The 24,518-nt window shown below is 51.4% G+C and overlaps 1 protein-coding gene, 1 long non-coding RNA gene and 1 pseudogene across 3 annotated transcripts; 1 reads left to right on the top strand and 2 right to left on the bottom strand.

Moving 5' to 3' along the window:
• Positions 1 to 465: 465 nt before the first annotated feature.
• Positions 466 to 6,051, bottom strand: LOC135983331 (zinc finger protein ZFP2-like). Its single transcript, XM_065594430.1, is given in 2 exon segments — positions 466 to 3,583; positions 3,585 to 6,051. Coding segments are annotated over 2 exon segments (933 nt in total). The 5' UTR covers positions 4,059 to 6,051; the 3' UTR covers positions 466 to 3,124.
• A 240-nt stretch (positions 6,052 to 6,291) lies between these two features.
• LOC112061749 (zinc finger protein 91-like) lies at positions 6,292 to 22,999 on the top strand (annotated as a pseudogene).
• Positions 10,340 to 17,255, bottom strand: LOC135983340 (uncharacterized). Of its 2 annotated transcripts, none has more exons than XR_010600924.1 (3): positions 17,111 to 17,255; positions 16,462 to 16,785; positions 10,340 to 16,007 (listed from the first exon to the last, which is right to left on the bottom strand). It is a non-coding gene; the product is annotated as an uncharacterized LOC135983340 (long non-coding RNA). The 2 variants fall into 2 exon arrangements; XR_010600923.1 differs by having other exon boundaries at positions 10,340 to 16,004; positions 17,111 to 17,254.
• Positions 23,000 to 24,518: the final 1,519 nt, after the last annotated feature.

The following is a 24,518-nucleotide window of genomic DNA, read 5'->3' as shown; positions in this document are numbered from 1 at the left end:
TGTGAAGAAGCGGCCAACTAATATCCCTGGTGGGCCGTGGGACCAGAGTGAAATATGCACTTGCCCACCAAAGCTCCTCACCCTCCACAAGGGATAGGAGGTCCCACCACTTAGTGCTGGGGCAGGACACAAGGCTGAGGAAGTGAAGGGTGTGGAGCACAAGCCTTGACAGCTATTCCAAGGCACAGTTCAGAGGTGGGCCAGCTGCATATCACACAGCTGGCTCAGATAATGCATAGGGGGTGGCCGGGGAGGCTCGCGGGTCAGGGGCCTGATTGTACTTGGGGTGGATAGCTGAAGAGGCAGAAATGTCTTATGTATTTACACTTTCCCTGACAACCGCTTAGGAAGTTTGTCCATTGGAACTGGACTATGGCCACTACATCATTTCACTCTGGGGTCCATGAATGCCCAGCAGAAGGGGTGTGCATTAGGTAGGAAAGGCATCTATTAGTACTCAGCAGATGGGTCTAACAAAGATTTATTAGATTTATTAAGGCAAAACACTCAGCAAGTTGTGATCAACTACTTACAAGTTGGAAGCTCATTAGGAGGACTGCAGTCACTTCCAGCATCAGACAATACAGCTTCAACCTCCCTTTGTTACACAAACTTACTTTATCTTTTCTCATATATGTGTATTAGTCTCTCACTTCCATGTTAACTCTCCTCCCCCATCAGTACATGTTTAGTGTTAGTTCAAACCGGTCTTTTCTAGCTTTTTAGTCACGGGGTCTTTTCTTGTTCTCACTACCATGATTGCTCTGCAGTTTCTTACACATACATAGCTCTGCTTCTGCTGTTAAACGTTATCAGAACAAACTCTTAAAATCCACAGCAGGCTTCTGCCTATATATGCCTTCTTCGTTCCCAACAAGCTCTAGTTCACGCTTTGTGATTTTGTTTTGTATTGCGACCACCTCTCCCTTGTTTCTAGTGGAATGTCTATCTTTTCCCTAAATAAACCTTTTGTTTTTAGTATAAGTGCTCACAAGTGCTATGCGAGCGGTGAGGTAAGGTCAGACTCGTAAATTGGGGTACATGGCTTCTTTGGGAGCAGGGGATCTGGGATTTCTGTGAGTAATCAGTGTCAGGGGCTGGATGTAACAAGGGGGATGCTTCAAGGAGACTACAGTGCACCTCTTGTTTACCTGCGAAGTAAAGACAGGGCTGGCACAGCTCAGAGGAGAGTGTTTGGGTGGCTGAGCAACATAACTCGGTTGACTTAATTTTTGAGTGTAGACCTGGATTTAGGAAGAAAAAAGAATCAAATGGACAACTAGAAAAGGGAGAGCCCTGGCTAGCAGTAATACAATTGAAAAGGATCTGGGGTTATAGTGGATCACAGATTGGATACGAGTCAATACAATACAGGCTAATATCGTGCTGGGGTGTATTAACAGGAGTGTTGCACGTAAGACATGGGAGGTAACTGTCCTGCTCTACTCAGCCCTGGTGAGGCCTCAGCTGGATAGCGTGTCCAGTTGTGGGCGCTGCGCTTTAGGAGAGATGTGGACAAACTGGAGAGAATCCAGAGGAGAGCAACAAAAATGATCCAAGGTTTAGAAAACCTGATCTATGAGGGGGGAAAATGGAGCATATTTAGTCCTTACAAAAGAAGACAGGAAGGGAGGACCTAATAACATATTTCAAATAGAGCCAGGGCGATTATAAAGAGGACAGTGATCGTTTGTTCTCCATGTTCACCTACGGCAGGACAAGAAGTAAGCAGCTCAGTTTTCAGGCAGGGAGATGTAGGTCAGAGATTGGGAAAACTTTTCTAACTCTAAGGGTACGTTGACACTACCCGCTGGATCGGTGGGTAGCGATCGATCTATCAGGGATCGATGTATTGCGTGTAGTGTAGACACGATAAATTGATCCCTGATCGCTCTCCCGTCGACTGCTGAACTCCAGCAGTGCGAGAGGCGGAAGCAGAGTAAACGGGGGAGCTGCGGCCGTCGATCCAGCGCTGCGAGGACGCAAAGTAAATAATTTTAATTTGATCTAAGATACGTCGACTTCAGCTACGCTATTCTCATAGCTGAAGTCGTGTATCTTAGATTGACCCTCCCCAGTGTAGACCAGGCCTAAGGATAGTTAAACTCTGGATCAGGCTTCCAAGGGAGGCTGTGGCCTCCCTGTCCCTGGAATTTTGGATGAACAGGTTGCACAAATATCGGTCAGGGATGGTCTAGACAGGATTGGTCCTGCCTCAGTGCAGGGGGCTGGACTAGATGAGCTCGGGGGGTCCCTTCCAGACCAACTTTTCTTTGTGAGGAATGAATGGCAATGCTGTAATGCTCCCTGTCTCTCCAAAGATGGTTTGGGATGAGAAGAACCTAAATATAAGGAGATATACCTATCTTATAGAACTGGAAGGGACCCTGAAAGGTCATTGAGTCCAGTCCCCTGCCTTTACTAGCAGGACCAAGTACTGATTTTGCCCCAGATCCCTAAGTAGCCCCCTCAAGGACTGAACCTATAACCCTGTGCTTAGCAGCCCAGTGCTCAAACCACTGAGCTATCCTCACCCCCTCCACAACCTTTACTGGAAGTACCTTGCCTGATACATCCTGGGATTGTGTTTGCCTTTTCAATGGCCACATGACATTGGGCTCATAGGTATCCCAGCAATGGTGTTTATAAAACGAAAAAGGTTAGGACAGTAATGAAATGCCCTCCCCACTCCAACCAGTAGACCCTGCATCCTCCCAGAGCTGGACATGGAACCTGGCCATCCTGATTCCCAGCGCCTCCTCTAACCCACTAAATCCCACTCCCACAACAGGGAATAGAATCCAGGTGTCTTGACTCCCGGCCCCCTGTTTTAACACACTAGACCCCACTTTTCTCCAGGTGCAGGGAATAAAACCCAGGAGTCCCGACATTCATCCTTACCGCTGTTCTATCCCATCAGACCCCACTCCCTTCCTAGAACTGGGAATAGAATCTAGGAGTCCTGATAATCCAAGACCCCTGCTCTTGCCACCAAGGTCTGAGCTCCAAATTAAGCTTTCTTTCAAATTTATGTCTCAGGCCCATCCTGGGTATGTGTCTTCAGATGTCTTGTGAAATTTGGCCAGTCACTAAAGCGGTTCCCATAGTTGGGACATTTACAGGGTCACTCCCCTGTGTGGATCCTCTGGTGCATAATAAGCCTGGAGCGAACACTGAAGCTCTTCCCACATTCATCGCATGTAAAGGGTCGCTCCCCCGTGTGGGTCCGCTGATGCTGGGTGTGGTTGGACCTCTGGCTGAAGCTCTTCCCGCAGATGACACATTTGTAGGGTCGCTCACCAGTATGGATCCTCCGATGGCCTGTCAGCGAGGAGCTGTGGCAGAATACTCTCCCGCAGTCGGGGCATTTGTAGGGTTTCACGCCCGTGTGAATCCTCTGATGCTCCAGGAGGTTGGAGGTCTGAGCGAAGCTCTTCCCGCACTCATCACACCTGTAGGGTTTCTCGCCTGTGTGGGCCCTGCAGTGCTTCATCAGGCTTGAGTTTTGCCCAAAGCTCTTCCCGCACTGGGCACACGTGTAGGGTCGCTCCCCCGTGTGGCTCTTCTGATGGCGAAGGAGGTTGGAGGGGGTCGGCAAAGCTCTTCCCGCACTGGGCACACACGCAGGGTCGCTCCCCCGTGTGGCTCCTCTGATGGCGAAGGAGGTTGGAGGGGTCGGCAAAGCTCTTCCCGCACTGGGCACACACGCAGGGTCGCTCCCCCGTGTGGCTCCTCTGATGGCGAAGGAGGCTGGAACTGTCGGCAAAACTCTTCCCACACTGGGGGCATTTGTAGGGTCGCTCTCCTGTGTGGGTTCGCTGGTGCTCTAGGAGCTTGGCGCTGTCAGCAAAGCTTTTCCCGCACTCACACCCATAGGGTCGCTCCCCGGTGTGGCTCCTCTGATGGCGAAGGAGCTTAGAGCTGTCGGCAAAGCTCTTCCCACACTGGAGGCATTTGTAGGGTCGCTCCCCCGTGTGGGTTTGCTGGTGCCTCCTTAGGGTTGAGCTCTGCTTAAAGCTTTTCCTGCAGTCTGAACATTTATGGGGTTTTTCTTCCATGAGGGTGGGGTCGTCTTTACACTGGAATGAGGGGGTCTCTCTGCTGTCAACCAGCCCCGTACTGATTCAGGCTGGTGTCTCTCCCTGCTCAGGGCTTTGGGGTCTCCCCGCGAGTGGCCTGTGCAGCGCTGGTCTCCAAGTCCCGGCCTGATGGGGATTCCCTGATCCTTTGTTCCCACCTTCGCGACAGGAAGAAAACACCGCACAGCTGATCTAGAAACCCCCCTCCGACCTGGCTGGCGGGGAGTCTCTCCGGTACCAGCCGCGTTTCGGCTCCGATCCCCCCTGGCCCTGCGAACACTTCCCCAGGCAACGATTTCCTGCCTCGGCCTCTCCCCGGCGCCCCCACTCACCGCCCGGCCAGCCGGGGCGAGCCCTTCCTAGGCCCGCTGGCTGCAGACTGGGACTCGCCCCTCACGGCGCTGCGAGCCAGGCTCGGAACCCAGGCGTCCGGAGCGCCACTGGGCTCGCCCCCTGCTCCCGACCTGCCCTATTACAGCCCCCTTATGGCACCACGTGCCCCGGGAAGGGGCGGAGTTCGGATTAACCCTTCCCTGCCCAGACGTTAGGCTCAAGACTCTGGGGAGGCGCGCAGCACCGTCATGCTTGGCCGAGCCCCAGGGGGGCACTGACAGGCTGCTAGCCCTTGTGGAAGGGAGCCCCGGCCGGGATCTCACCCAAGGCCCCATCCCTATGGATGTTCAAGCACAAATGGACACAGCCCCACAGGGATCCCTTATCCCAACAAGGAATGTGCAGCCGGATGGAGTGTTGGTGCCCTGCCCTGTTCTGGTTCTGTGGCAGCTGAACAGAATGTTGGGTTCCTGAGCGTTCCGAAGCAACTGGATGGAATGTTGGGGTCCTGCGGGTTCTGAGGCAGTGGATGTGTGAGAAGCAGACAGACAGGTTTCATTGGAAGGGATTTCATGCCTGAGCATTTGCTCTGGTGGGGGGTGTTGGGTACTGGGCATGGGTGGGCCTAAAGGGAGGATATTATTTTGAGGGACAACAAAGTAAAAATACAGGGACATGAGTGAAAGTCACCGTTTCAAAGGCAAGGATTCAGAGGGGGGCACTGAGCAAGGAATCCCCGACAGTGCCCACTGCTCCTTAAAGCCATCCAGGGAGCCAGTGGACATGGACCTGTGGAACTCTGCCTGGAGATGTGATTTAAGGGAGGATTGGAAGTAGGCGCCATAGTTACTGAACACCTCCCTATCCGGCTTCCTCCTCCCGGTATGGTGGATGGTCATCTTGGCCAGCCCCAGGAGGAGGTCCACAACACAGGGTACTGAGGGTTTTTTCTTTTCCTGTGTGCCATGGAGATGCTTGCCCCATGAGACAGCCAGTATTTTTCAAGCCCAAAGGGTCAAGCTATAAAAGGAGAGAACAAAGGCTCCTCCCCACCTCTTTCCTATCCCACCTCTGGACTGATGAATTCTATCTAACAAGGGAATTTTGAACAAAAGGACTGAGGTCCCCCCAAACTACTTGGGCAATCCAGAGAGATTTACAGAAAACCAGCCGATTAAAATCCCTGCTATTTTTTGGACTATATGCGATATAATTCAACTGTAATGTACTTTATCGGTTTAACCTTTTAATAACTTTCATTTCTTTTTCTTAGTTAATAAATCTCTAGACCGCTTACTAAAGGATCGGCTATCGGCATGGGTTTTTATTTATGATATGAAGTATCCATTGACCTTGGTAAGTGGCTGGCCCCCCAGGGCTGGAAGAACCAGATGTGTGGTGAATTTGGTTTTAATAAGCTTTCATCACAAAGTCCAGTTTGACTGTGTGGTAAAAAGAAAGGGGGGGGGGGCTGGAATGTCTAAGGGGACTGTCTGTGGCTTCAAGGTAAAACGAATACAGTGTTCCAGGAGTGACTTTTGTTACTGGCTTGGTGAAATCTAATGCGAGAATATACCACTTTTTTTTGGGGGGGGGGTCTGCCCTGTTTTCTGACAGTCTGCTCTGAGTTTGTCATTTTCAGATAGGACCCTCACCCAGGCCAGGCACCCTGACAGCTGGGTCCACGTGCGCTTGAACATCCGCAGCGATGAACATCCGGACGTCTGCATCCCTGTGCCTCCTTCCATAAGGGTTAGCTGTGTCCCAGAAGCCCCTCATGGGGCCAGTCTAGAGCCAAGCTACTGAATAACGTCTGGGCATTGAAGGGTTAATCCCAGTCCCTCCCCACCCCACCCCACCCCCCGCGGAGTGGGGGTTTCACAGCTCAGGCGCTTTCCTGACACCCACCCACCCCCATCAGCTGACGATGTGACCAGCTGGGCTCTGTGTGGTGAAGGGGGCCAGGGGCGGGTCCCCGTCTGCAGCCCCAGGCCCAGATGGGGATCGCCCCGGCCAGGCGGTGAGCGAGGGCTCCAGGGAGAGACAGTCTCAGCGAGGGGGGCTCTGGGGAGGGAGATAAACAGCAGCAGAGACAGGAAATCGCTGCCTGGAGGAAATGTGTGTGTGTGTGTGTGTGTGTGTGTGTGTGTGTGTGTGTGTGTGTGTGTGTGTGTGTGTGTGTGTGTGTGTGTGTGTGAAGGGGAGAAGAGGTCGGGATCAGAGCCAAACAGGGGCTGGACTCTGGAGACACACACACACCGCCGGCTTCGGAGCAGCAAGGGGAGGGAGTTTGGGGAGCTGAACCCCGTGGGTCTCCCACCCACCCAGTCGGCTCTTGGGCAGCAGTGAAGCAGGAAAGATTGGGCTGTATTCATCGGCTGCTCAGCTGTGGTTTATTCTCTTCCAGGAGACGAGGAGGAGACATCAGCGAGAGTCAGGGCAGAGCAGGACAGCAGCGGGGAGACCCCCGCCTCGCTCAGCATGGAGAAGACTTCAGCCAAACCAAAACCAACCCTATCCCCATGGGAGAAAGAGCCCACAATGGGGGCAAATCTTTAGCCGGAGATCGAACCTTCACAGGGGCACCAGAGGAGCCACACGGGGGATCGACCCTACAAATGTCCTCAGTGGGGGAAGAGCTTTGCCGACAGCTCCAACCTCCTTCACCCCTAGACCAACATTAGTCGTTTGCTTAGCATCTCGGCTAACAGTTGTGATGGGTCTCTCAGGGTAGCCAGGATTGTAAGTCACCTTGTTACCCTCCTGCCTCTGGGGAGAGGGAGTCTTGCCTGTGGTAGCTGAGGGTCTTGCGCCTGACGTCTGGGCAGGGAAGGGTTAATCTCAACTCCGCCCCTTCCCGGGGCACGTGGTGCCCTAAGGGGGCTGTAATAGGGCAGGTCGGGAGCAGGGGGCGAGCCCAGCGGCGCTCCGGACGCCTGGGTTCCGAGCCTGGCTCGCAGCGCGGTAAGGGGCGAGTCCCAGTCTGCAGCCAGCGGGCCTAGGAAGGGCTTACCCCGGCTGGCCGGGCGGTGAGTGGGGGCGCCGGAGAGAGGCCGAGGCAGGAAATCGCTGCCTGGGGAAGTGCTCGCAGCGCCGGGGGGGATCGGAGCCGAAACGCGGCTGGTACCGGAGAGACCCCCCCCCCCCAGCCAGCTCTGGAGCAGCGCGGGGGGGTCTGTGCAGCTGAGCCCAGCAGGGTCCCCCCAGCCGAGCCCGCCCTGGGGCAGCAGTCGGAGGCGGGTTCTAGATCAGCTGTGCGGTGTTTTCTTCCTGTGCCGACGGTGGAAACAAAGGATCAGGGAATCCCCCTCAGGCCGGGACTTGGAGACCAGCGCTGCACAGGCCACTCGCGGGGAGACCCCAAAGCCCTGAGCAGGGAGAGACACCAGCCTGAATCAGAGCGGGGCTGGTTGGCAGCAGAGAGGAACCCGCCCCCCCCCCCCCCATCCCAGGGGAAAGACGACCCGTCCCCATGGAAGAAAAACCCCATAAATGTTCTGACTGCAGGAAAAGCTTTAAGCAGAGCTCGACCCTAAGGAGGCACCAGCGAACCCACACGGGGGAACGACCCTACAAATGCCTCCAGTGCGGGAAGAGCTTTGCTGACAGCTCCAACCTCCTTCGCCATCAGAGGAGCCACACAGGGGAGCGACCCTACATATGTGCCCAATGCGGGAAGAGCTTCGGGCACCGCGCAACCCTAATCAAGCACTGCAGGACCCACACGGGCGAGAGACCCTACAGATGTGATGAGTGCGGGAAGAGCTTCTCGGAAAGCTCCAAGCTCCTAGAGCACCAGAGGATCCACACAGGCCTGAAACCGTACAAATGCCTTAACTGCGGGAAAGTGTTCTGCCACAGCTCCTCGCTGACCAACCATCAGCGGGTCCACACAGGTGAGAGACCCTATAAATGCCCTGAGTGCGAGAAGACTTTTGGACGCCGCTCCATGCTCGTGCGACACATGAGGATCCACACAGGGGAGCGACCTTACAAATGCCCCCACTGCGGGAAGGCCTTTGCCGTTCTCTCAGTCCTGATCCAGCATGAGCGGATCCACACAGGGGAGAAACCCCACAAATGCGCCCACTGCGGGAAATGTTTCAGCGATCCCTCCGTCCTGACCCGGCATGAGCGCATCCACACAGGCGAGCGACCCTACAAGTGTGTTCATTGCGGGAAGGGCTTCAGTCAAAGCTCCACCCATGCCCAGCATCTGAGAACCCACACCGGGGAGCGGCCCTATAGATGTGATGAGTGTGGGAAGAGCTTCAGTGTAAGTTCCAGCCTTGTTGTCCACCAGAGGATCCACACAGGAGAGAGACCCTATAAATGTCCCGACTGTGGGAAGAGCTTTAGTGGCTGGCCAAATTTTAGCAGGCATCTGAGGACCCACGCCCAGGAGTAAACCCGACAGGTGACCCAATTCTGGGAGAAGCTACTGTGAGCGCTCTGGGCTCTTTAGAGAGAGAACCCATGCATTGGAGAGATGCTATAAATGTCCCAACTGTAGTCAGAGCTTCTGTCTCAGCTCCTAGCTTTGTAGGTACCAGAGAATCCACATGGGCGGGGGGGGGGGGGGTACCTATAAACACCCCAACTGATGGAAGAGCTTTAGTCCCAGGATGTACCTTATTATTCATCAGAAGATCTACAGCAGAGACAGGCCTGAGCAATAAATGTGGAGGTAAGCGTCATTCAGAGCTCAGAACAGGACTTCTGCTGTGGCAGAGGAGTGGGGCCTCCAGGTTAGAGGGGGGCGGATAGTGAGCTTCTTTTCTACCTCTTATTTTTGGAAGAGTCATTGTGTTGATCTTGTGCAATGTGAGTTGTTAAAAATTCAACTGAAATGTGAAGTTGTCTTTTCTGGTAGAATGTAACTTTTCTTCACACTATCATTGGGGGGTGAATCAATTTTTTTTTCCTGAGGCCAATCTTGTCCCCTTCGGAGTCAATTCCTGTGTACCATTGATCAGAACCATATGGGGCTAGCAGTGCCCTACAATTGCCTGGTCTACACTACAGAGGTAGGTCGACGTGAGGCAGCTTACGTCTACCTAGATTTGTAAGTGTCTATACTGAAACGTAGCTCCCACCAACTTAACTCCACCTCCCCGACAGGCATAGTGCTTAGGTTGATGTAGTTAGGTTGACGCCGTGTCAGTGTAGACACTTCATTGCTTACATCGACTGTTGCTGCCTTTCAGAAACCATCCCCCAAGCCCGACCCTGGCAGTTAAATTGGTGCAAGCACTTGTAGTGAAGATGTGCACAGCCGATGCAAGTAGCGTAGTGTGGACGTGTAAAACCGATTCAGTTACTGCAGTGGCTGTACATCGACTTAACTTGGGTCGGCTTAATTTTGTAGTGTAGATTTGCCCTGTGTCAAACATCCCACACAGTTACCCCCTTCTGCCAGGTCAGTCTGGATCCAATGCACAAATGTCTTCACTAAGGGACAGGCTGGGAGAGGAATGGGGTGTCTTACTTCTGGGGACACTTCAGGTTACTTCAGTGACCTCCAGGGCAGACACTGAGATATGGGCCCTTCCCAGGGCATCCCATTCAGCTGCTCCTCCCAAGGAAGCTGAGAGAGAGCAATGCTGAGGTCTTTTGAAAATAGCACCTATAAGGCTCAATCGCAGAACTTCTTCCCCTCCTGTGGACATACGTTAGGTTGTTTAGGAAATTATTTAGTAATTTTAAGTATAAATACTCTTGTTTTACCAGGAAAGATCAAATACACAGATGAGGGAATGCCCTTCACTATTCCTTGTAAATCCAGCAGTTCTTTACAGCTGGGATTTTGGGTACCTAACTCCCCCAGGGTCCTTGGAAAATCCCAGCATGCATCATCACCTCTAAGAAACAGTGGGTGAGAAATTTAAAAATAATCCTCCGGAGAAATTATTTTCTCATGAAATGGGATCTGTTCTCTGCAAAGTGTGGTCTTTCAGGCATATTGCATCACAGTACATGAACACACAGATACATATACATACACACAGCATTCAGATGTTGCAACCAGCACAATGGATGTCACCACAATGAAGCAGCTAGAATTTGTTTTCAAAACCCTCTCTACTTGCTTCATGACTCAAATATCTCCAAGGTTCTTTTGTACCTCGAGATCATGTACCTTGACTTTGTGCTTCCTGGTTTTCAGAGATTTAGGTTCGGCCACTCTGAAAGGGGACAGGACACCAGTAGGCAACTTTAACTCTGCATTAATCAACTTGCGAGGTATTTAAATAAGGGATGGGCATATAGGTCCCTTAGAATCATAGAATATCAGGGTTGGAAGGGACCTCAAGAGGTCATCTAGTCCAACCCCCTGCTCAAAGCAGGACCAATTCCCAACTGAATCATCTTCTGTTTTCCAGTTCACACTCTGCACCCTTCCTGGATGTGTTTTTAGGAGTAAATTGTGAAACATCCTGGGCAGCTATTCCACACTGGCCATGCAGCAAGGACTATGGTTTTTGGGGTGTGGGGGGCAGGGTTGTTTTGTTTTTTCAGACACACTCAGCGGACTGTGGGATGCAGTTATGGGCAAGAGTAGGACTTGAATGACCAGTTGGGGGTACCTACCACACGGGAAAATCCCTGTGTGCCTAGCCACCTGCAGGAATCCTGGGATAGACGGAGCAGCTAGAGATGGAAGCTGTGAGTTAAGATGCACCATTGGTAACATTATTAACAGTGTTTGTGCACATGAACTGTATCTTCAGCCAATAGCGCACTAGCCAGTTAGTGCATGGTAGAAAGCTGCTGTGTGAGTGGGGCATGACTGCTTTAGTCCTGCTGAAAGCGTGAAAGAATGGCAAATTAATAAACTGACCATGTGCCAATTAGATTGAAAGCAAACTAGATCCGTTGTGGAGGGGGTGTGGCCAATATTAGAATGGAATCTAATGGATAATCACTTCCTATTGAAGGCAGAGAATGCTAGTTCAGCAATTTAACACTAGGTTCTCTTCAGGTCAACGTTAAACTTGAACAGTCTCTCTCCAATCAGGACACTGGTTATTCTTAACCAATCAACAATTTATGAATTCACCTAGAACCATCCTAGTGTAGAACCAACAATTCACCAATCCAGTGTAGATACAACCACCATTCTGGGGATGTACTGAATACACCAGGGGGTCTCAAACTGGGGGTTGGGACCCCTCAGGCGGTCACAAGGTTATTACATGGGGGGGGGTCATGAGCTGTCAGCCTCTACCCCAAATCCCGCTTTGCCTCCAGCATTTATAATGGTGTTAAATATATAAACAAGTGTTTTTAATTTATAAGGGGGTCACACTCAGAGGCTTGCTAATCAGTGGCGTAGCCAGGTGGAGGGAACAGGGGGAGCGATCACAAAAAAAGGCACCACCCGCTGCGGTGCTTTTACTGACGGGGCGGCGCTCCGGGTCTTCGGCAGCACCTCGGCGGAAATTCACTCACTCTGCGGCGGGACCTTCACTTGCTCCGCGGGTCTTCGGCGGCATTTTGGCGAGTGAAGAGCGGCGGGCCCGGAGTGAGTGAAGGGCCTGCCCCCGAAGTGCCGCTGAAGACCCGGAGTACCGCCAGGTTAGTAAAAATTAAAAAGGCACCAAGAAATTGAAAAGGCGCCACTTGTGCTCAGTGGGAGAGCGGCTGCTGCCCTACTCCCCCGCCCCCGCAGCTATGCTACTGCTTGCTATGTGAAAGGGGTCACCAGTAAAAAAGTTTGAGAGCCACTGGAATACACAACACAATCTTGCAAGCATTGAGGCTCTGCAGTCATTATCAATGAACGATACAAGGCACCAAGGTTTCTTATGACCTTTATTATGACATCAGGCATCGGTACTTTAGTACCTGACACCTTATGGCAGTTCCAAGGAGGTACTTATCTTTAAGGCACTTTGAAGAGCGTGATCACGGCTACTTGAATGGATTGGCCCAAAAGAGACAAGTTTAGACTATTAAAAGCAATTGCTTAAAGTTATTGTTTTAAATCTCTCGCAGGCCAGTTTGTTTGCGTTTATAAAGGAGAGAGTGCTTAGAGCATTAGTGAAAATCTATAGTGTTGTTACATGATGTCTCACTAGAGAATATTGACTTACTCAATACAACCTTCAGCTTACGTTAAAGAACAGAAGGGGAAATACAATCTTTGAAATGAAATCTCACCTCTTCTTCTTATCCTGTTAACCCTGGATCAAGGGGGAGATTGCTTTCCGAACATCTGGGGATACTGCAGCTTCTTCATGGGTTCAGTCAACCCCAGGCTCCTCCCACAGAGTGACCTCAGTTTTATAGACCCCGACTCCAGTCCTTATTGGAGGGGACCTCCCTGTAATTTCTACTGGTCATTTGCCAACCGAGTGCTCAGATTTCAGCTCAGTTTCTCTGCTACTTCCATGGGTATCCAGTAGATGGCGGTAGTGTACAACAAAAGTCTACAATCCTTTTCCTATGTCTTTTTATGTTTGATTCATTTCAAGGATTGTATTTCAGATTAGCCCACCTCCTTTATTGCATGCAGTGTAGTTGTAGCCATGTTGGTCCCAGGATACTAGAGAAACAAGATGGGTGAAGTGATATCTTTTATTGGATCAACTTAAGACTAAAACACATTTTTATTGACTTATTCTAAGCAGAAAAGTTATTTTGGAAAATAGTTACTGTTTAATACTCTTGATGAGGTGCAAAGGAATTTTGTCAATATCACTTTTCACAGCAGACTTAGCGCCCCATTGCCACCCGTCCTGCTGCGCTGCTGCTGTGAATTCTGTGCTAGCAAGTCTGCTGTGAAAAGTGAGATTTGTATGTTTGTTAATTTCACTTTTCACAGCCTCCCTGCTCTGAAGGCAGTGTTGCCACCAGCAGCAGCATGGAAATAAGAGTAGCCATGTTTCTCTAGGAAAACAAACAAAATCCATTGTAGTCTTCTAAATTTGGTGGATAAATTCCATACATTCTTTCATCGTATATAAGCATGTCATACTATTTAGTTATCACAATAGCACAAAAGAAATTAAACTCTCTCTCTCTCTCTCTCTCTGAGGATATCTGATTCACAGAGCAGACACGTGTTCAGCTTCTAAATTTGGGGTGGAGGACATATTGATAGGACAAAACAGATCATCAATGGTATATTTGATTGATAAGCACAACAGATATATAGTTTCGCATTTGGGATGAAAACATGTGCTTTGGTTTCTTGGGGTAACAGACATTTTGCCAGCTTCCCCGCCCATTATTTGATCCACTCCCAGTGTGCCATGGGGAAGCAGGGTATCACCCTACTTGGTGACTTTTTGGAGATCTTTTTAGCTATATTGGGAGTGAGAAAGAGGTTTTATCCGTATGACACTATGAGTGAGATTCTTGCTTAGGCAATTAACAATAATCTCATTCAGCCATTTTAGGTTGTGTTTTTGGGAAGAAGTGGAACTCCAGACCTTGGCTGATCTGTGGACAAGTGTGTTAGATCAAGAATTCTCAAACTGGGGGTTGCGAGGTTATTACATGGGGGTCATGAGTCAGGGGCTGTGCCAGCCTCTTCCCTGAGGTGGGGAAGAGCTGGACTAGACCAGTGGTGCACCAACTGGGAGGGGTGTCTGAGATTCTCTGGTGAGGGGCGCGAAGAAACTTTATTAATATCACTTTTCACAGCAGACTTAGGACCCTATTGCACTGCACTGCTGCTGGCGGCACCGCTGCCTTCAGACCAGGAAGGCTTTGAAAAGTGAAATTAACAAACCTACAATCGCACTTTTCATAGCAGACTGGCTGGGGCAGACTTCACAGCAGCGCCCTCTCACTGTTAACCAGTAACTATTTTACAAACCAACTTTTCTGTGTAGAACAATAATTTGATAAAAATGTGTTTTAATTTTAAAACGTGGTTTTAATTTATAACCGGGGTCACACTCAGAGGCTAGCTGTGTGAAAGTGTTCTCCAATACAATAAGTTTGAGAACCACGCTTTTAGACAAAGTGTCTCACATGATATGAACCATTTTCTTACTGTCCAGGTGGATCTTATTTGAGGATGAACAGAGGTAGATAGCTTTGCTAATTTTTGAGGACCAGGAGGAACTAATAGGTACTAATCATTCAAGGCATATTAGTTCTCTATAAACCTGAAAGTGCTCAGCTGTTACCTTTAAACTTTCCTTCCTAAAGACTTGTTTACATGGGGAATTTTACCATCACAAATATACCTCGTTAATTATATCACCATAAGTACCTATGTGGACACAACCAGGCTCTCTCTGTTTTTGGTTCCTGCCAATCCCTGGCAATCACTTCTCCCCAACACCTAATCATCATACCTTGAAATTTCCACTAACCATCTCACCCCAGTGAAATATCTCCTTTCCTTCCTTCACCAGCTCCTTCCCCCACCCAAATCTCACACCTCTCACCATAAATAAGCCGCTACTACCCACCCATGCACTTTGAACCTTGTAATTTTTAATATATATGAGTGGAGTAGTGCCCCGCTCCAAGAAAAGGAAGAACCACGCCAATGTTTTCTATCTTGTGTGGAGTCCCTATTGCGATGCTAGATCGCATTTCATCTGAACTTACATTTGTGGCATCGGGTGTGGAACAGGGTTTGATTTGAAAGTGAAGCTTTCTAAGACTTGCTGCATTTGTGAGGGCTCTGTTGCTGGTGTGTATAACCTGATTCTGGGAAAGGGCGATCTTCTAATGAAAGCTTTTCCTACACTGGGGACATTTATGGGGCTTCTCCCTGGTGTGGATCTTCACGTGCTTAGTCGGGTTTGATTTCTGCCTGAACCTTGCCCGCATTCAGTGCGCTCATGAGGTTCCCCCCCCCCCATGTGAGTCTTCTGGTGCTGGATAAGCCCCAATCTCCAATTGAAGCTGTTCCCATAGTCCAAGCATCCATAGGGTCTTTCACCTGTGTGGGTCCTCTGATGCACCAGAAGGTTGAACCTCTGGGTGATCCCTACCCTGCACTGGAGATATCTGTGGGACGTTCCCTCATGTGGGTCATTTGGTGCTTCCTAAGGTATGAGCTCCGAGCAAACAGTTTCCCACAATCGGGGCATTTATAGAATTTCTCTTCTATGTGGCATTTCATCAAGTGTTGAACAAGGTACGATTTGAGAGCGAAGCTTTGCCCACATGTGGTACATTTGTGAGGTCTCTCTTCCCGGTGCCTTAACTGATGCTGGGAAAGGCTGTACTTCTGACGAAAGCTTTTCCCACATTGGGGACATGTGTAGGGTCTCTCCCCAGTGTGGACCTTCAGGTGTCTAGTCAAGTTTGATTTCTGCACAAAGCTTTGCCCACATTCCCTGCACTGATGAGGTTTTTCCCCTGTGTGGGATTGCTGGTGATGGAGGAGCGCCGAGTTCCCCCTGAAACTCTTCCCACAGTCGGGGCATTTATGGGGTTTCTGTCCCGTGTGGGATCTCTGAGGATTATGATCATCACCTCCAGCAGGTCTCTCCACCATGGGGTCTCCCTGCTGCCATCCTGCTCCACCGGGGTCTTCCCACTCAGGGCTCCGGGACATCCCGTTCGGCTCTGCTCCTGCAGCCTCTTCCTGCTGCGAAGTCTCCCCCTCTGTCCTGGCACCTGCTGGGAGAGAGAGAGAATCCAGCCGGGGCTCATTCCCTGTGCCGGGGAGACGGGGGAGGGGCACAGGGCTTGGATGCTGAGCGGAAAACTTGATGGTCAGGAAGCAAATCCCCCAAACCCTTCCCTGAGGGGAGAGGAGGGGCCAGTTCTGCCCCAAGGGCCCAGCTGAGCCCTCTGAGAAAAGCAGGAGGGGGGGAAGGCTCCTGCCAGGGGTGGGAATCTGGGAGTGTCACCTGCCGTGACGACAAGGACCTGCTGGGGACGATACTGACAGAGACAAGGTAGAACTGAAGGGAGCTAGGGGGAGACCCTGCTCCCGACCTGCCCTATTACAGCCCCCTTAGGGCACCACGTGCCCCGGGAAGGGGCGGAGTTGAGATTAACCCTTCCCTGCCCCGAAGTCAGGCGCAAGACTCCCTCTCCCCAGAGGCAGGAGGGTAACAAGGCGACTTACAATCCTGGCTACCCTGAGAGACCCATCACAATTATTAGCCGAGATGCTAAGCAAACGACTAATGGTGAAGGAGGTTGGAGCTGTCGGCAAAGCTCTTCCCCCACTGAGGGCATTTGTAGGGTCGATCCCCCGTGTGGCTCCTCTGGTGCCCCTGTGAAGGTTCGATCTCCGGCTAAAGATTTGCCCCCATTGTGGGCTCTTTCTCCCATGGGGATAGGGTTGGCTTTGGTTTGGTTGAAGTCTTCTCCATGCTGAGCGAGGCGGGGGTCTCCCCGCTGCTGTCCTGCTCTGCCCTGACTCTCGCTGATGTCTCCTCCTCGTCTCCTGGAAGAGAATAAACCACAGCTGAGCAGCCGATGAATACAGCCCAATCTTTCCTGCTTCACTGCTGCCCAAGAGCCGACTGGGTGGGTGGGAGACCCACGGGGTTCAGCTCCCCAAACTCCCTCCCCTTGCTGCTCCGATACACCTGCGGTGCGTGTGTGTGTCCAGAGTCCAGCCCCTGTTTGGCTCTGATCCCGACCTCTTCTCCCCTTCACACACAGACACACATTTCCTCCAGACAGCGATTTCCTGCCTCTGCTGCTGTTTCTCTCCCTCCCCAGAGCCCCCCTCGCTGAGACTGTCTCTCCCCGGAGCCCTCGCTCACCGCCTGGCCGGGCGGGGCGATCCCCACCTGGGCCTGGGGCTGCAGACGGGGACTCGCCCCTGGCCCCCTTCACCACACAGAGCCCAGCTGGTCACATCATCAGCAGATGGGGGGGGGGGGGTGTCAGGAAAGCGCCTGAGCTGTGAAACCCCCACTCCGCGGGGGGTGGGGGGTGGGGAGGGACTGGGATTAACCCTTCAATGCCCAGACGTTATTCAGTAGCTTGGCTCTAGACTGGCCCCGTGAGGGGCTTCTGGGACACAGCTAACCCTTATGGAAGGAGGCACAGGGATGCAGACGTCCCTGAGGAGCCATCCCGGACCTCATCGCTGCGGATGTTCAAGCGCACGTGGACCCAGCTGTCAGGGTGCCTGGCCTGAGTGAGGGTCCCAGCTGAAAATGACAAACTCAGAGCAGACTGTCAGAAAACAGGGCAGACCCCCCCCCCCCCAAAAGGTGGTATATTCTCGCATTAGATTTCACCAAGCCAGTAACAAAAGTCACTCCTGGGACACTGTATTAGTTTTACCTTGAAGCCACAGACAGTCCCCTTAGACATTCCAGCCCCCCCCTTCTTTTTACCACACAGTCAAACTGGACTTTGTGATGAAAGCTTATTAAAACCAAATTCACCACACATCTGGTTCTTCCAGCCCTGGGGGGCCAGCCACTTACCAAGGTCAATGGATACTTCATATCATAAATAAAAAACCATGCCGATAGCCGATCCTTTAGTAAGCGGTCTAGAGATTTATTAACTAAGAAAAAGAAATGAAAGTTATTAAAAGGTTAAACCGATAAAGTACATTACAGTTGAATTATATCGCATATAGTCCAAAAGATAGCAGGGATTTTAATCGGCTGGTTTTCTGTAAATCTCTCTGGATTGCCCAAGTAGTTTGGGGGGACCTCAGTCCTTTTGTCAAAATTCTCTTGTTAGATAGAATTCATCAGTCCAGAGGTGGGATAGGAAAGACGTGGGGAGGAGCCTTTGTTCTCTCCTTTTATAGCTTGACCCTTTGGGCTTGAAAAATACTGGCTGTCTCATGGGGCAAGCATCTCCATGGCACACAGGAAAAGAAAAAAACCTCAGTACCCTGTGTTGTGGACCTCCTCCTGGTGCTGGCCAAGATGACCATCCACCATACCGGGAGGAGGAAGCCGGATAGGGAGGTGTTCTGTAACTATGGCGCCTACTTCCAATCCTCCCTTAAATCACATCTCCAGGCAGAGTTCCTCAGGTCCATGTCCACTGGCTCCCTGGATGGCTTTAAGGAGCAGTGGGCACTGTCCGGGATTCCTTGCTCAGTGTCCCCCTCTGAATCCTTGCCTTTGAAACGGTGACTTTCACTCATGTCCCTGTATTTTTACTTTGTTGTCCCTCAAAATAATATCCTCCCTTTAGGCCCACCCATGCCCAGTACCCAACACCCCGCACCAGAGCAAATGCTTAGGCATGAAATCCCTTCCAATGAAACCTGTCTGTCTGCTTCTCACGCATCCACTGCCTCAGAACCCGCAGGACCCCAACATTCCATCCAGTTGCTTCGGAACGCTCAGGAACCCAACATTCTGTTCAGCTGCCACAGAACCAGAACAGGGCAGGGCACCAACACTCCATCCAGCTGCACATTCCTTGTTGGGATAAGGGATCCCTGTGGGGCTGTGTCCATTTGTGCTTGAACATCCATAGGGATGGGGCCTTGGGTGAGATCCCGGCCGGGGCTCCCTTCCACAAGGGCTAGCTGCCAGCCAGTGCCCCCCTGGGGCTCGGCCAAGCATGACGGTGCGGCGCGCCTCCCCAGAGTCTTGAGCCTAACGTCTGGGCAGGGAAGGGTTAATCCGAACTCCGCCCCTTCCCGGGGCACGTGGTGCCATAAGGGGGCTGTAATAGGGCAGGTCGGGAGCAGGGGGCGAGCCCAGAGGCGCTCCGGACGTCTGGGTTCCGAGCCTGGCTCGCAGCGCCGTGAGGGGCGAGTCCCAGTCTGCAGCCAGCGGGCCCAGGGAGAGCTCGCCCCGGCTGGCCGGGCGGTGAGTGGGGGCGCCGGAGAGAGGCCGAGGCAGGAAATCACTGCCTGGGGAAGTGCTCCAGGGCCGGGGGGGATCGGAGCCGAAACGCGGCTGGTACCGGAGAGACTCCCCGCCAGCCAGGTCGGAGGGGGGTTTCTAGATCAGCTGTGCGGTGTTTTCTTCCTGTCCCGAAGGTGGGAACAAAGGATCAGGGAATCCCCATCAGGCCGGGACTTGGAGACCAGCGCTGCACAGGCCACTCGCGGGGAGACCCCAAAGCCCTGAGCAGGGAGAGACACCAGCCTGAATCAGAGCGGGGCTGGTTGACAGCAGAGAGACCCCCTCATTCCGGTGTAAAGACGACCCCACCCTCATGGAAGAAAAACCCCATAAATGTTCAGACTGCAGGAAAAGCTTTAAGCAGAGCTCAACCCTAAGGAGGCACCAGCGAACCCACACGGGGGAGCGACCCTACAAATGCCCCCAGTGTGGGAAGAGCTTTGCCGACAGCTCTAAGCTCCTTCGCCATCAGAGGAGCCACACAGGGGAGCGACCCTATGGGTGTGAGTGCGGGAAAAGCTTTGCTGACAGCGCCAAGCTCCTAGAGCACCAGCGAACCCACACAGGAGAGCGACCCTACAAATGCCCCCAGTGTGGGAAGAGTTTTGGTGACAGTTCCAGCCTCCTTCGCCATCAGAGGAGCCACACGGGGGAGCGACCCTGCGTGTGTGCCCAGTGCGGGAAGAGCTTTGCCGACCCCTCCAACCTCCTTCGCCATCAGAGGAGCCACACGGGGGAGCGACCCTACACATGTGCCCAGTGCGGGAAGAGCTTTGGGCAAAACTCAAGCCTGATGAAGCACTGCAGGGCCCACACAGGTGAGAAACCCTACAGGTGTGATGAGTGCGGGAAGAGCTTCGCTCAGACCTCCAACCTCCTGGAGCATCAGAGGATTCACACGGGCGTGAAACCCTACAAATGCCCCGACTGCGGGAGAGTATTCTGCCACAGCTCCTCGCTGACAGGCCATCGGAGGATCCATACTGGTGAGCGACCCTACAAATGTGTCATCTGCGGGAAGAGCTTCAGCCAGAGGTCCAACCACACCCAGCATCAGCGGACCCACACGGGGGAGCGACCCTTTACATGCGATGAATGTGGGAAGAGCTTCAGTGTTCGCTCCAGGCTTATTATGCACCAGAGGATCCACACAGGGGAGTGACCCTGTAAATGTCCCAACTATGGGAAGCGCTTTAGTGACTGGCCAAATTTCACAAGACATCTGAAGACACATACCCAGGATGGGCCTGAGACATAAATTTGAAAGAAAGCTTAATTTGGAGCTCAGACCTTGGTGGCAAGAGCAGGGGTCTTGGATTATCAGGACTCCTAGATTCTATTCCCAGTTCTAGGAAGGGAGTGGGGTCTGATGGGATAGAACAGCGGTAAGGATGGATGTCGGGGCTCCTGGGTTTTATTCCCTGCACCTGGAGAAAAGTGGGGTCTAGTGTGTTAAAACAGGGGGCTGGGAGTCAAGACACCTGGAGTCTATTCCCTGTTGTGGGAGTGGGATTTAGTGGGTTAGAGGAGGCGCTGGGAGTCAGGATGGCCGGGTTCCATTTCCAGCTCTAGGAGGATGCGGGGTCTGCTGGTTGGAGTGGGGAGGGCATTTCATTACTGTCCTAACCTTTTAGTTTTATAAACACCATTGCTGGGATACCTATGAGCCCAATGTCATGTGGCCATTGAAAAGGCGCAAACAATCCCAGGATGTATCAGGCAAGGTACTTCCAGTAAAAGTTGGGGAGGGGGTGAGGATAGTTCAGTGGTTTCAGCATTGGGCTGCTAAGCAGAGGGTTATGGGGCTTATCGTTGAGGGGGCTACTTAGGGATCTGGGGTAAAATCAGTACTTGGTCCTGCTAGTGAAGGCAGGGGACTGGACTCAATGACCTTTCAGGGTCCCTTCCAGTTCTATAAGATAGGTATATCTCCTTATATTTAGGTTCTTCTCATCCCAAACCATCTTTGGAGAGACAGGGAGCAATACAGCATTGCCATTCATTCCTCACAAAGAAAAGTTGGTCTGGAAGGGACCCCCCGAGCTCATCTAGTCCAGCCCCCTGCACTGAGGCAGGACCAATCCTGTCTAGACCATCCCTGACTGGTATTTGTGCAACCTGTTCATCCAAAATTCCAGGGACAGGGAGGCCACAGCCTCCCTTGGAAGCCTGATCCAGAGTTTAACTATCCTTAGATCTGGTCTACACTGGGGGGCGTCGATCTAAGATACACGACTTCAGCTATGAGAATAGCATAGCTGAAGTCGACGTATCTTAGATCAAATTAAAATTATTTACTTTGCGTCCTCGCAGCACTGGATCGACGGCCGCGGCTCCCCTGTTGACTTTGCTTCCGCCTCTCGCACTGCTGGAGTTCAGCAGTCGACGGGAGAGCGATCAGGGATCGATTTATCGTGTCTACACTGCACGCAATACATTGATCCCCGATAGATCGATCGCTACCCACCGATCCAGCGGGTAGTGTCGACGTACCCTTAGAGTTAGAAAGGTTTTCCCAATCTCTGACCTACATCTCCCTGCCTGAAAACTGAGCTGCTTACTTCTTGTCCTGCCGTAGGTGAACATGGAGAACAAACGATCACTGTCCTCTTTATAATCGCCCTGGCTCTATTTGAAATATGTTATTAGGTTCTCCCTTCCTGTCTTCTTTTGTAAGGACTAAATATGCTCCATTTTCCCCCCTCATAGATCAGGTTTTCTAAACCTTGGATCATTTTTGTTGCTCTCCTCTGGATTCTCTCCAGTTTGTCCACATCTCTCCTAAAGCGCGGCGCCCAGAACTGGACACGCTATCCAGCTGAGGCCTCACCAGGGCTGAGTAGAGCAGGACAGTTACCTCCCATGTCTTACGCGCAACACTCCTGTTAATACACCCCAGCACGATATTAGCCTGTATTGTATTGACTCGTATCCAATCTGTGATCCACTATAACCCCAGATCCTTTTCAGTTGTATTACTGCTAGCCAGGGCTCCCCCTTTTCTAGTTGTCCATTTGATTTATTTTTTCTTCCTAAATCCACGTCTACACTCAAAAATTAAGTCAACCGAGTTATGTTGCTCAGCCACCAAACACTCTCCTCTGAGCTGTGCCAGCCCTGTCTTTACTTCGCAGGTAAACAAGAGTGCACTGTAGTCTCCTTGAAGCATCCCCCGTGGTACATCCAGCCCCTGACACTGATTACTCACAGAAATCCCAGATCCTCTGCTCCCAAAGAAGCCGTGTACCCCAATTTACGAGTCTGACCTTACCTCACCGCTCGCATAGCACTTGTGAGCACTTATACTAAAAACAAAAGGTTTATTTAAGGGAAAGATAGACATTCCCCTAGAAACAAGAGAGAGGTGGTCGCAATACAAAACAAAATCACAAAGCGTGAACTAGAGCTTGTTGGGAACGAAGAAGGCATATATAGGCAGAAGCCTGCTGTGGATTTTAAGAGTTTGTTCTGATAACGTTTAACAGCAGAAGCAGAGCTATGTATGTGTAAGAAACTGCAGAGCAATCATGGTAGTGAGAACAAGAAAAGACCCCGTGACTAAAAAGCTGGAAAAGACCAGTTTGAACTAACACTAAACATGTACTGATGGGGGAGGAGAGTTAACATGGAAGTGAGAGACTACTGCACATATATGAGAAAAGATAAAAAAGTATAAGTAAGTTTGTGTAACAAAGGGAGGTTGAAGCTGTATTGTCTGATGCTGGAAGTGACTGCAGTCCTCCTAATGAGCTTCCAACTTGTAAGTAGTTGATCACAACTTGCTGAGTGTTTTGCCTCAATAAATCTTTGTTAGACCCATCTGCTGAGTACTAATAGATGCCTTTCCTACCTAATGCACACCCCTTCTGCTGGGCATTCATGGACCCCAGAGTGAAATGATGTAGTGGCCATAGTCCAGTTCCAATGGACAAACTTCCTAAGCGGTTGTCAGGGAAAGTGTAAATACATAAGACATTTCTGCCTCTTCAGCTATCCACCCCAAGTACAATCAGGCCCCTGACCCGCGAGCCTCCCCGGCCACCCCCTATGCATTATCTGAGCCAGCTGTGTGATATGCAGCTGGCCCACCTCTGAACTGTGCCTTGGAATAGCTGTCAAGGCTTGTGCTCCACACCCTTCACTTCCTCAGCCTTGTGTCCTGCCCCAGCACTAAGTGGTGGGACCTCCTATCCCTTGTGGAGGGTGAGGAGCTTTGGTGGGCAAGTGTATATTTCACTCTGGTCCCACGGCCCACCAGGGATATTAGTTGGCCGCTTCTTCACAGAGCCATGAGCATGGGTGTGAGCGCTGTCCGGGATTCTCTGTTAGGCTTACTGGCCTGTAATTGCCAGGATCACCTCTAGAGCCTTTATTTAACAAAAAATAAAATAAAGTCAGTGTTATATAGCTATCCTCCAGTCTTCTGGTACAGAGGCTGATTTAAGGGATAGGTGGTATGGACTGGGGTGTAGGTGGTCTGGCCTAGCAGAGCAGGAGTGAAGTGTAGCGGGTGGAGCAGGCATCCAGGTTGGGGAATGAAGCCAAGGGTCATCACCAGTCAACTACCAGTTACCAGAGTCAGGGGTGAAGCCAGAGTCAAAACTATGAATCTAAGCTGAAGGTCAGAGCCAAGGTCGGATGCCAAATTCCAGAGCCAGGATCAGAAGTCAGAGGATGGGGTCAAAGGCAGGACGGGTCACTGAGGATTGGAGGTCAGGCATAAGGCCAGGAGGAGAGACCAGGATCAAGCACAGAGCAGGAGCGTGGTGGGAATAAGAGCGAAGCCAGGGGTAAGGCAGGAACCAGGAGCAGGGATGGGGGCAGGAGGCAGACACAAGCCGTGTCCAATGCAGTCACAATAGGAAACCACCTTGTTGCTCAGACAAATGTCCCGTTCCGCCTCCTGGCTTAAATAGCGTAGTAGGACAATCAGCAGAGCCGGGCAGTACTCCAGTCAGAGTGATTGTGGGTGTTTCATATAACCCCAGTAGCTTTTCAGCCCACTTGAGTTCAACAGCTATTGGGTGGAAGCCAGGATGTGGCAGCTGTTGGGGGATGTGTAGGCCTGAGTTCAAGTCCTGGGACATCATAATAGGTTATGTACCACAGTTAGTAGTTCTGGGATTTCATATTTGACTTCATCTTGGGTGGATCGCATCTGGTCCTGGGGACTTAGTATGGTTTACTTTATCAATTTGTTCCAAAAACTCCTCTATTGACATCTCAATCTGGGACAGTTCCTCAGATTTCTCACCTAACAAGCTTGGCTCAGGTGTGGGAATCTCCCTCACCTCCTCAGCTGTGAAGACCAATATAAAGAATTCATTTAGCTTCTCCA

The sequence above is a fragment of the Chrysemys picta genome, chromosome 4 (genome assembly GCF_011386835.1).
Source record: "Chrysemys picta bellii isolate R12L10 chromosome 4, ASM1138683v2, whole genome shotgun sequence".
Classification (NCBI taxonomy): Eukaryota; Metazoa; Chordata; order Testudines; family Emydidae; genus Chrysemys; species Chrysemys picta.
Note: the sequence above shows the minus strand (reverse complement) of the source record. Positions and strands in the feature narration are given on the sequence as shown.